Source organism: Mus pahari, chromosome 5 (assembly GCF_900095145.1).
Source record: "Mus pahari chromosome 5, PAHARI_EIJ_v1.1, whole genome shotgun sequence".
In the NCBI taxonomy this organism is placed as follows: Eukaryota; Metazoa; Chordata; class Mammalia; order Rodentia; family Muridae; genus Mus; species Mus pahari.
The window spans coordinates 74,564,031-74,577,674 of record NC_034594.1 but is presented as its reverse complement, the minus strand read 5'-3'; the positions used below and the strand labels follow the sequence as shown (position 1 = coordinate 74,577,674).

Here is a 13,644-nt window from a genome sequence, read left to right as displayed (position 1 = left end):
AACTCACTTTGTAGACCAGGCTGGCCTCGAACTCAGAAATCCACCTGCCTCTGCCTCCCGAGTGCTGGGATTAAAGGCGTGTGCCACCACGCCCGGTTCTTTGTGTGGTTTTATCATCAGGGTAATAGTGGCTTCATAAAAAGAATTGGGCAATATGCCTTCAATTTTCATTTTGTGGAATATTGAGGAATATATTAGCATTAATTTCTTTGCAGGTTTTACAGAATTCTCTGCTGGATCCACCTGGCTCTGACTTTTGTTTCTTTGGTTGGTTGGTAGGTTGATGATGGGAGATTTGTATCCATCTCACTAGGGCTTATGGGTCTTGTATTAGTCATAGATCTCTAGAGGAATCAAACTGCTAGAATGAATCTATGTAGATTGAAAGGGAATTTATTACAAAGGCTTACAGACTGTGGTCTGTCTAGTCCACCAATGTCTGTCTGCTGATGGGAAGTCCAAGAAAGTGAGAGATGTTCATGCTACAAGGCTGGATGTTTCTGTTTGTCCTCGGTATCCCTTTGACTCTCAAAGAATAGTTTCTAATACCAGTGACAGAATCATAGATGAACCTGCCTACAAGAGAGGGCATGCAGGCTAAAACCAGAAGAAGCTCCCTTCTCCCATATCCTTTTATTATGCCACCACCCGTTCCTCTTAGAGCACATAATTTTCTGACCAGCTCTAAAACTGTTCAAAGATAATTTGGGATGGTGTTTTGACACCATGAAGAAGTGCACAGTGAGCAGGTGTTGGCTTGGGGTTGCTTCACTTCACGATTTGCTTTTATTGCATGGAAAAGGCTGTTAAAATGACATATATCAGATTTGCAGTAAGAAGCCAAATGATTTCCGAAGCAGCCACAGAGCTGGTCCTCCTTTCGGGAGCTGATTCCCGAGGTCTCACGGGAACCACACATTTTCACAGCTTACAGGAATCGCATCTGATTTGGAAAATATTTTTATTTTTTTCCCTTTTCTTGCTGATGTCATCTAGGTTGCTATGGAAAGGAATTGATTGCCTCATGACACTGCTGGAAAAACCAGTCCTGATGAATTCCTCCAGAGCAAACAGTCTACGTTAGAAAGCTGCTTTTTGATTAGGCTTACTAAAAATGGTTACAACTAATAACCGAAAGGGAACGTTATTTATCCAGAATTAAGTTGCTATGCAAGCCTTCTGAAGTGGGTGGATACAAATCCTTAATTACCACAGAGAGTCTTAGATACCTGGTAGTCTGTGTTGAGTGAGGAGGAAAACATGCTTTGTAAAGGATCTGGTGTTATTTCTATTACCTGGAACTGTTTTCTTGGAACCAGCTACTTTGCTGTTTTAGACATCTACACTTAGCATTGTCTGTCAGCTGTACAGTATTACCTGGGTAGGATGTGCATTCCTTAGAACAGCTTACTCATATTCACTGGGAATCGCTGCTCACCTTTCTTCCGTTCCTTACTACCTAGCTCCAGTCCCACTGTCAGATATCAGGGAGATACTTATGATACTTTAGGAGTCACATGACTATAAAAAGAAGGCAGGGAATCCCAAACAAGTTTCTAGGCACTGGACCGTAAGTGTGCTTATAAGTAATACATGAGATTCCTATTGGCATATTTTAAATTTTACCATCTGTCCTCCTTTTGTTACTGATGGATTATAATAAACCCTGATTTTAAAAAAAAAAAAAAAAAAAAAAACAGCTTAGAGAAGAAAGGGTTCATTAGCTCATGATTGAAAGTTACAGACCATCTTTGCAAAGAAAGAAGGGCAGTTAGAAATCAAAACAGCTTCTGACATCCATAGTCAAGAGCAGAGAAAAGATGCATGCATGCATGCATGCATGTGTCTGGGCTCCGCACACCTTCTGGTCCAGGACCGGAACCCAGGGAATGGTGCCACCACTATTAGACCAGTTCTTCCCACATCAATTAACGAAATCAACCAGTCACCCACAGCCAAGCTGACAGGTGAATCTAATCTAGATCATTCTCACTGAAATACCTTTCTCAGATGTCCCACAGCTTTTGGTATCCACTTGACACAGGTTACAATCATCTCAGAGTGGAGACTCAATGGAATGAACACACGGATCTGATTAGTCTAGTGCCTTGCGTTTGGGAAATTGTCTCCATTCCTAGTTGATGCAGGAGAGTCCAGCATACTGCTCAGAACACTAAATCTAAGCTGGTGACCCAGAGCTTATAAGAAAGCTAAGCTTGAGACACCAGCTAGTGTCCCTCCATCATGTCTACTTTAAGTTCCTCCTTGAGCTTCTGACCTGACACCCTATAACCTGTAAACTGAAATATACCATCTCCTTCCCTATTCATCTTTTGGTCAGGGAGTTCTCTTGAAAGCAACAGAGATGAAACTGGAACACCAGATGATTCTAAATTGTTCCAAGTTGATAACTGGAAAACACCATCACACCATCATTAAACAAATACTGTAATTTTAAAAATGTAATTATTTATGTGTAGGTATTATAACACGGTAGGTAAATAAAGAACAAAAGGATTTATGAGGAAACCTGTATCTCTGAGCTACTTAAATATCATTTTTATCTGTGACACTGGGTGATATCCACAGAATAACCAGACACTGATACTTCAATGTTGGATGGAAATACATCTTTGATGTTGAAGACTGTGATAAGTTTTAATGAGAAATATAAAATAGATGCAGTTCTTCTCTATTGTGGGCAGATTTACAGGTTGCATTTTTCTTGCATTAAGGAAGGGTTTTCTATGAGCACTTTCGATGTTCTCTCTACTTTCCTCTTCCTACAGTGGCACATCTAGTGATGAAATGTGCAACTTGTACATTATGTATTACATGGAAGCCAAGCATGCAGTTTCCTTCATGACCTGTACACAGAATGTGGCTCCAGATATGTTCAGAACTATCCCAGCAGAGGCCAATATTCCAATTCCTGTAAAATCCGACATGGTTATGATCCATGGGCATCACAAAGGTGAGTCGGATATTTAACTCAGAGTATCAGATGGCTTTCTGCTCTGTATTTGCCTTTTTGTGTCTCACTTAACTACATTATTAATCAATTATTTCTAACTTCTTTAACCAATCACATATGCACACATATATTTCTCCCCTCTCTTTCATATACAATCTCCACTCCCTGGCATATTTCCATCAAAACAGTAAAAGAAGGCTCGGTTGATACAGTGTTTAGCACTAAAGCATAATGCCCTCGGTTCTGATCCCCATCACTAGTGTACAAAAACGAGACACAGTAGTGTACATCCGTAATCCCACAGCAGGAAGGCAGACAAAGGCAGGTCCCAATGCTCTCATGGCTACCCAGCACAACCCCATCAGTGAGTGAGCTCCTGATTCAATAAAAGACACTGTCTGAACATCCAGCATTGATATCCTGCCTCCACAAACATGCACACTCATGTGTAAAACCATCAACATACACACACACAAATATATGCACACATTTACAGTGCATAGTACACACACAGTTTTCATGTACAAATAGACACTCAACACACACATTCACACACACACACACACACACACATCTGAGTCAGCACATACATATATGCATGTGTATACCACTTACACAAATGTAGCAAATAGACAAGCACCCACATGGATACACAAATACATACACACACACACACACACACACACACACACATAGTGTGCCTTTTCAAGTGAAAGATAATTCTTGGCATTCCTTTTCTTTGCTCTTGAGGTTTGATTTTCAAACCCATGCTTTAGCTTTTTGCTCATTTGCAGAATGGTCACACTTGACTGTCATTCCTGTAGTTTTACATTGCTACAGCATGAAGTTTGCTAAGGCTTTATGGAGTTTTGTAAATTTCACCGTGAAATGCCACAGCAGCTAGTAATCAGGTTGTTGACTACAATGCTAATATATGTAGAGAATAGAAGTTTATATATTTTTTAAAGTGCCTTAAATATGATTTAAAAAATAAATATGAGTACTTGAAACATTTTTTAACGTTACCAAAGAAAAAATTAGTTGGCGTGGTTATGGAACAAGACAGGTGGTTGTGCTGTGGGTGGGAGACGGAGAATGAGAGTACATAATATAATGAACATAGGTCCTGAATAATGCTAAAACCATTGTTTTGATGATAGAATCCCAGTAAACTAAGTCTGTAATATATGCTGATAGTTCATGATCAACTTCTTTGATTTTTTACAGAAACAGAAAACAGAGAAAAGAGTGCTTTAATACAGCAGCCAAAACGGGGAGAGGAGGAAGTATTTGAGCAGGGTAAGCATCCTGCCTCTGTAACTGGCCCATCAGAGTAGTCCCTATCCAAAGAGGCAGCCAAGGGATGACGCGATAAGATAGTTTATGTCACTGTTTCAGCCTCAGACCATATCTCCACTGTTCTTACATGGTGCATAATTAATTTATAACTAAGTAGTCATTTATCACACTTAGCCATAAGAGCAAGATTCCCTAGTGTAATTGAGTCCCATTTGGCTTTTTTTCTGCCTTTGCTTCCGTTTTTTTGCTATTGCAGTTTTTCCATACAGTTTGTAGAACTGCACATTAAACCGTGAGAAACAAGCGTCGCGCTGCTTCTGAAACCTAGTGAATGTCTCCATTTAAACTCTTAGGTTACTAACTATATGTGAGCTTCAAGCCAAAAGAACTTAAGAATTCAACCTGCCTCTTCTCTGCCCTCAGCTGGACAGGATGGACTACTGCTGTGGCTTCATAGTCTCCTGTTATATTGCCATCTGATGAGTTAAGAAGGCATCCTTTTTCCTGTGTCCTGTGTATTAGGATTGTTTGAAGCTATAGTGTCATAAACCACATGTGCTGGCAGTGAGAAAGTCCACTGCAGAATTTTAGTCCCTTACCAATTCTTTGGAAAATACCGTTTTGTGTCGGGTATTAGAGTATATCATCCTATTAAGTCATTGCTGCCTATATATGATACACGTCTAAACATTAGCTTAATATTTATACAAAGATATGTCAGTTTAAGACAAAAGAGAAATGGATGTTTTCTAGTCACGGTGTGTGGGAGTTGGGCCGAGAATATACCTCAGTGGGGAAGGTGCTTGTTGAATAAGCCTGAGGGCAGAGTTCACATCCCCACCACTTCCAAAGAAGGCAGCCAGACATGGTGGCCTGTCTGTAATCTCAGAGCTTGAAAATCCAAGACAAGGGATCACCTGCTCAAACTGACTATGGAGAGCACCCAACTGGCTGAGCTCTTAGTTCAGAAAACAAACAACCAAACAACAATAACACCAAAACTTACATCAGTAAGTAGAGATCAACTGAAGAGGATACCTGCATTAACCTCAAGCCTACACCACACACACACACACACACACACACACACACACACAGAGGCATGCACACATGTGTACCCATACACACAAATGCAAACACACATACATACATAACCATCACGGACACACACACACACACACACACATACACAAGAAAATATCGTATTAAAATAAAGTATTAAAAGAAAATAAAGCTTAAGATATTTCTATTTATGTGTTAACTCAAAACCAGGAGGATAACTGTCCTAAAAAAGATCTGTATATCTGGTTTTTTTTTAATCCCAATCACTGCCCCCCATACACAAACACAAGGAATAATAGCTAACTTTATGGATTCTGTTGATATATTTGTTAGCAACTCAGGAATAATCACCTAAATACAGATAGTATTACAGAGTTTAACTATGCTGAAATTTGTCAAGATTTACAATTAATTATTTTCACACTGGACAGTTTGAGTTTATGTCTTTGAAATAACTTGAGCAGTCTTAAAACTCATTCACCAATGCTACCATATATGTAAATATGTAAGATGAGACCATCATTTGCAGATATGTAAACTGAGGCAGGATTGTCCTTTCCTTTTGACATTAGTTAGTTGATCAATGCTAAAAACTCAAAAGCTTTATGAGCAAATCAGTCTTATTTCTAATCACTGGGATCTAGAGCGTGTCAAATATGCATCCTGTTGTCCCTTAAAGCCTTACCACCACCATATGCTGCCATGTCTCTCCCCTTTCCTTTATGGCATCAAGTCTGACATGTACCCAGACTCTTGGGAAGTCAAGAGAACTGTCCTACTGTGTATTCTTCTGCTTACAGTTGAAAAACACTGTAAGGAAAAGTAATATAACTTGGAAAGAAATATTACTCTGACTCAGTTGTAGAAAATAAGCTCTGGTGTTCACATGCTGAAATGGGTATATCCATTATCCCCTCCGGTGTTCTGTGAAGTAGTGACCCACAGAGCCATGCCAATGGCCACTGTAGTCTCTGTGTTAGCCTGCTGGGCACTGGAGACCATCGGCTGAATATTTAAGTGGAGACACAGAAAATATGTGCATTCACACAGACTATCTGATGTACTAATGAGATCAATCTATTTCTTTACAGTGCACAGGCTAAATCTACTCATTAATGAGAGAACAGCCCATTCTTCAAAGAGACATTTGTTTGCACAAAATACCTATTTATTTCATTCCCCAGGAAGTCGTGCTGACCAAATAGCTAGTAAGAGGACTGTAATTATTCAAACAAATGACTCCATGTGCCATAAATTTTAAAGTAAACCCTTAAAATTAACCCATGACTTTATTTTGTTGTTCAGGCCAAATTTGTGCTCATGCATTCACCCAAGTTGCATTTACTCTTTGAATGTTTTAACCTTCAACAAAAAATAGACCTAAATCATTTCTGCTGTGCTAGCCACAAACCAACAAATATCATCTACACTAGTTCCACAGAAAGTCTCAAAATCTGGTAAGGAGAAGAACAGTCATGAAACAAGAAAACAATGACCTATAACATCAGGGACCTGTGTGCAAAGGCAAGCTTTGTACTGACCACCAAATACAGGTTCTTTTGCAAATAATATAGATGATCCAATGTATGTATACAAGTATATACTCAGGTATATACACATCTATACACACATATATATAAAATAGTAATATACTATCTATCCATAAACCACCATATGGAATGTATGTATGCAGCATTCATTGGAAAGCTGATTGGCAGAGAAAGGACATAATATGTAGTAAATACTATGTCTTTTAAAAGGATAAACTTTCCTAAGATGAAATACATGGGAAATGCTCATATTCTATTAACTGAAGTAAATATATATATATATATATATATATATACATACAGGGACTGGGGTAAAGTCCCAGTGGATAAAGTTCTTTCCATTGCAAACATGAGTGGAGATCTAAATTCAGATCCCAGCACCCACATAAAAGTGGGTGTGTGGGCATGCATTGGTAACCCTAGCACTGAATGGGTGGAGACAGAAAGATCCCTAGGGCTTGCTGGTTATCTAGATTAGCCAATCTGATTGAACTCAACAAGCCTTTTAACATGGGTTCATATAATACCTTGTTTTTTTCTTTGAAATTTTTTTCCCTAAAAGTGATAACTATTAACTTTGCTCCCAGAACATTAATCTTGACTGAATATCAGTTGACATCGGAGTCATGTGAAGCTGTGTGGTGTGGTGGGTGTGCTTATTCTTAGCACACTGGCTTTCCACAGCGCCCTTTACTAATGTAGCTCAGGCTCCTCAAATGCTGTCATTTCTGAGATACCAAGGAGTCGCTCTTACATAACGGTTTTTCTCCTCAAATTGTTTTAGACAACGCAGCAGTTGAAAACATCTTAACAAGTCTACAGGGTTATTTTTTAATAATGGTTACTTTGAGTTTTTAAATAATAATTCATTATAGATGAAAACTATACAAACTATAAATAAACAAAAGATTGGTAGTACAAAGACGTACCTGTATGTAAAATATATATTACACATATAGTTTAAATATATATTCATATATATTTAGTGAAAATATTTATATTAGATACAATATATATAAATTTATATTCTTTTAAAAAACTATTATATCTTGCATTTTTCCTAAAATAATAAAATCTCTTGGTAAGACAGAATTATCTTTCAGTTCTGAGAATCAAACTCGGATAATGCTAGGTAAGTGTTAACTACTAAGGTATATACCCAACCTACAGAAGTCATTCTTAATGGCTGTATAAATAGATTATACTCCTATTGGCTTTTAGATATCTTATTTCTCTGTGTATGAGCTTACATGTGAACAAATTAATTGCATGTGTCCCCATACATGAAGACAGAAATATCACCACCCCTTAAAATTACTGTAAGTGAGGAATTGCATACATACGTGAATACAATAAACTGTGAATGATAACCTGTATTTAGCAAGTACAGTAATAAGTGAACTGGTGCCGACATTTATAATAAATACAACAAATTAGAAAGTGAGCCATTACAGATGTGTGAATCCACTTCCACTGACTGTGGGTGAAGGGAATGAGAACTAGGTAGCTGTCTGAAAGGAAACAATGTTGACACCTTCTGAGCAGATGTAGACACACTCCGAGCCCTCTCACATGTCGCAGCTGACACTTTTGGAAATATAATGCATGCTTTCTAAGGTTTTCTTGGTTCATCTTATAGTTGTTTGCTATACCAGATGTACCACCTAAGGTTTCTGTCAACATTATTTAGGCACGAAAGCTTACCTGCCTCAAGCAAGAATCTATATAAGTATATTTAGAAGTTTTGGAATTCAGTATCACTATCCTTAAAATTCAGAGTACAGATGTCGCTAGGAAATATCTGTTGCTTGTCGCGGTGTAGCTCATTGCTTTCCATGACTTGAGACAGAGATGAAAGCTCAGATGTATGGTCCCAGCACATCTTCACAGTGATGCATTTTCCTCTGGACAGCATTTATTTTGCTGCAGAAAGGACCACAGACATGTTTTATTCGGTTTGCTTAAAACTCTCGTCATTGGAGTCTTTGCCCTCATGTAATCAATCCTCCCATGCAAAGGTCAGAATGAGCTGCTGTGATCCCAAGGCAGGGAGAATTTGACAAAAATACAATTTGTAGAGGGAAAACACACCATGACCCCAGACAGTTAAAGGTCATCAGACACCTTCTGTGAAACAGGAGAGTTCTACAGTGGTTCCATGCTAACAAAAAATGAAATACCGTTGTCACGTTTTATCAAGTAAGCAAAAACCAAGGAACGGAGCTGCAAGTTAAAACCCTAACAGACTTTTAGACTGGAGAACTTCCTGAAGTAAGAGCTAGTAAAGTGTGGAGGACCGAGACACACCCAGATGTGGTGGCTGAAATGTGTATTTCTTTGCCTTGTTCAGAATAAGATGTTCCTTTGATCTCCTTACGAAGTACACGTGATTTTAATATCATCTTAGCTGATTCCAAGAACTCTCAACACCATTTGGCCCGATTTTAAATACAATACAGCTCCTGTATGTGGTCTCATTTGCTAAAATGTATCGGTTTGTTTTGATTGATGAGCTATGCACAAGTCTTTATTTATTGAACTCATCTATCAAATACAATTCTAAACACCTCCAAGCCTCTGGGAAGCCGACTGAATGCTATTTAGAATTGGTTCCCTAATAACAGAATAGGCAGTCGTGAATGATCATTTATCACATGGCTGTGCCTTCCCATATAGACCTTCCCATATAGAAATCACAAAAGCCTCCTGTTTGATATGTCTCAAATATCTCCTTTATTAAGATTCATTTTACTTGTGAGCTGGACATCATGATCTCATGTTTATTTCTGTGCAGCTAGAGAATAAATATTGGGAGTTAATCATAAGTAAACAATAAATATACCAAATCAAATTTAACCCACAGAGTGTCAGTGTGACAGAATCACAAAGCAAAATATTAAAACTATCTTTATAAAAAAAATGCTTTCTTTGTCCATTCCAAATATCCTTCTCATTAATTAAATATCTAACATGTTATTATTGGCTTGGTTACTTGGCATATCTTGTCAGTGCTAAAATTGCTAATGAACTACAAATTCTCTTTGTATACTATAGAAATCACGGAGCAGTCTTGGGAGCTGTCAGCTATTTATAATTAGCTCTAGTGACTCCTCTGATAAATGGTCATTGACATACTAAAAAATTACAGAGATCCTTAGTCAGATTTTACATTCTCTGAACATTAAAGACAGTTAGGTTTTTTTAATCCAATTATTATTACTTTAAAAAAGAAAAACAAAAAACCTCATATAGCAAATTTATTATTTTATTCTCTTCTCTTTTCCCATTTTGCCTCTTTTATGTTTTTTTTTTTTCAGACAGATGTCATTCTGTACCCCAGAATGGCCTGAAATATATGTAGCACATGCTGATCTAGACCAGCAATCCCCAGCCTCCACCTGCTGAGTGCTAAGATTTCAGGTGTGAACCTCCACATCTGGCCTCAGGGGTCTTTCTCTCCCCTCCCCCTCCCCTCCGTGCCCTTTCATTTATTTTAGTTTATTCTCACCTCATTCTTGGAAGTAAACAAGAGAAATTCCTTTCAAGGTGTAGGGAATAGTCAGTGGTTCCTACTAAATAGAAAAATAATCCTAAATGTTCCCTTAAGTAGTTACTGCAAGCACACACTTGGAAACAGAGTTTAATCTGTAGTGTTTACACATGCGTGCACGGTGCATTCCCGTTTTCTCGGTGCATTAGTTGTTACTCTAATTGTGTTTTCCAAATATCAAATGTACCCAGTCAAATTAACATTGGAGACCTATCGGTGCATCTCGTAAGACTCAAAGTGTTAGTGGGTGTAGGAAGAACAAATGAAAACCTCTCAGCAGTATAAAACTATCAAGGAAATAATCTGTTTCTACTGATACAAAAGCAAAGGGCAACATTTTTCACTAGTTCCTCTCCATTCTAGAATCATTGATTGGGCATGCCCATGATAGGAACTTCACTGAACACTAGGAATATGGTGATGGACAAGAAAAGGGAAGTTATTTCTTCACTGACACTTACATATTATCATTTCTACCTTCCCAGTGACAATTTAAAGCTGTAGACGCCTTTTAGCACTTCATGTACAATTTGATCATACATGGAAGGTTATATTGACAGTGGTGGGGAAAACCGAGGGGGAAAGCAAAGTCCTCTTCTACCCTCATAACTAATAACCAGGCATTATCCTTTAGTTCAGGTTTAGGAAATCACTGTTGTGAATATGCACTAATTAGTTTACAAGAGTCACTGGTGATAATAAGAGTAGGTTGTACCAGCGAGAAAGTGACTTTACTAAAAAAGCGAACCTGGCTTCTGAACTGGGAAGGAAGATCATTTAAAGAAAAAAAAAAAAATCTTTTTTTTTTTTTTATGCATATAAATGCTCTATCTACCTATACACCTGCATACCAGTGGAGGGCACCAGATCACATTATAGAAGGTTGTGAGCCACCATGTGGTTGCTGGGAATTGACCTCAGGACCTCTGGAAGAACAGATAGTGCTCTTAACCACTGAACTGTGCCTCCAGCCCCCCCCCCGCCCCCAAAATAATTTTGATTGCAGACTAAAAGTTTTTTATAGAAAGGGACCCATGGCCACTACAGGCAAAAGAAAGGACCCTGGATCCAATACAATGAACAGTTTAGATGATGGGTTTATTAGTTTTGTTACTGTAACAAAATGCCCTAAGATATGTAACTCTACTTTTAAAAGTAGGTTATTTTGCTTACATTCTGGATGCAAGGTAGCTAGTCCATCTGCTGCTAGTGGACTTTTTTTTTTTCTATAGAATTCTGAGATGTTATAGGGTAATCCGATAAAATTTCAACCTTATTAACAGTTAACAAAAAGAAAAAAATAAAATGTTTGACCTTAAACATTTAGAAGACAGAAGCGTATCCCACCCTCGATAGAATGGAACTCAGTTAAGACTTAAAGTGCTTAACTTCCTATCAGTTGGGCAGGATAGAATTGCCTTTAGCTTCTACACCTAGAATGAGGGAAATAATAATAGCTATGTCACAGGGATGAAATGTGTTAAAAATATGAGGCAGTCAGCAAAGTTATGAGGTCTTGCTAACCGTAAATGCAGTGGCTACTGCTACATGGGTTGTGAGCTGTTTGTAAGATTGTTATCTGTTAGCCTCAAACATCATAACGAACAGCTTTCCTATGATTGTCCACAGCTCTCCTAGCATAAATATTAATGACATGCTCTACCTCTCCCAAAGTATCCCATCTGGGGAAATTAATTATGTGGTTACCTTAGCAGAATGCCTCAGAATATAACTAGAGAAAACCACTCGGAAATGCACAGGTTGATGGAGATGAAGAGAAGGTATATATCTGTGGACCATAATGCAGAGGCCCTAATGCAGTGACACTCTATCAGTCACAAGCCAGCTAGAGTAGAAGGTTCAGCATCGTGATAGGTTTCAAGTCCAGGGCAAGATTGGAAAGGAAAGAGAGCAACCTTTCTCTCAGCATAACAACCAGAGGATCATGGGAATTCCTGATGAGTACTTCTGGTCAGGAAGCAAAAGATATCCATAAACAATGTAATTTGGACTTTGTGGTCACTAAAGAGAGAAGGGAAAATTCAGTGTTTTGGATTGAGAGAATGATTATGGAAAAATATATAAAAATGGAAAAAAGAAAAGTAGTTCAATTTTAGAGATGTTATGTTTTTAATATCAGGGAAAACACCATCAAAACAGAAATTCTCAGGATATGGGATTTTTTTTTAAAGATATCAAAAGTGAGTGTGTGTGTATGTGTGTGTGTGTATGTGTGTGTGTGTGTGTGTGTGTGTGTGTGTGTGTGTGTGTGTGTGTGTAGGAATATGTCCACATGAGTGCAGGTGCTTTTAGAGGTCAGAAGAAGAACTCAGATTCCCCTGACATTGGAGTTACAGGCATGTGTGAGCTTCCCAGTGTGGTGCTGAGAACTGAACTGAGCTTGTCTGGAGGAACAGTGTTACCTCACGTATGCTGAGCATTCTCTCTAGCCCCCCAGAGTACAGTTTTATAAATGAGTCTGGTACTAGCAAAACTGCAGATCTAGGTGTGATTTTCCTAGAGATAAGAGCTTTAGCAGCAAATGACTAAGATCACTGGGTATGAGGGGAAAATGTCCAGTGTAGACCTTGGGATATGACAACATTCTTATATGTTGTGCAGACAAACAAAAAACAGAAAGCAAAGATGACTGGAGGAAATTTGTATAGAACATCATGAAAAGATTTCCCATTAAATTGCTACCTGCATACCACTAACAAGCCACAATGACAAATTTGCTGTCTTTGAACTCTTGATTGGCTCATGCAGAAGTCACACACAGTGGTAGAGTAGGAACTGAATATGCCTGCACCTTAGCAAGGGAAGTGCACAGGAGTAAGGACATATAAGAAAGGTCCTTTACATCCATATGGTGCATATTGGCTATTTATTGTCATTTAATTGGAAGTAAGAACAATTCAAACATGGCTTAGGTATACTAGACACCCAACAAAGACTCATTAGCCCTGGGTAGGTAGAGGCTCTAGTGTTGAACATTGCAGTTGTAGCACATTGACATTATCATGAAGTTCCTTTGGGTTATGTTGGAATGTTTACTAGAAGCAGAAAGGTGTAAGTGTGTGAGGGTTAGGAGTCTGGGGAATATAGCCAGTGGGCTCTTAAGCAACTGTGGCTTCACCCATCACAAGCAAGGCAGCAGAGGGAGAGCAAATTCAACCCCATGTGTCAGAAGAGGAGCACTACCATCT

At 38.4% G+C, this 13,644-nt stretch overlaps 1 protein-coding gene across 14 annotated transcripts in view; it reads left to right on the top strand.

Annotated features, from left to right (window-relative positions):
* Window positions 1–13,644, top strand: part of Pam (peptidylglycine alpha-amidating monooxygenase) — a 272,033-nt gene that overhangs the window by 209,516 nt on the left and 48,873 nt on the right. For all 14 annotated transcript variants that reach the window (XM_029538822.1, XM_029538820.1, XM_029538818.1 and 11 more), the window contains 2 exons: window positions 2,790–2,974; window positions 4,202–4,273. In XM_029538822.1, coding sequence (XP_029394682.1) covers window positions 2,790–2,974; window positions 4,202–4,273 — 257 coding nt within the window. The remainder of the gene's footprint in view (window positions 1–2,789; window positions 2,975–4,201; window positions 4,274–13,644) is intronic.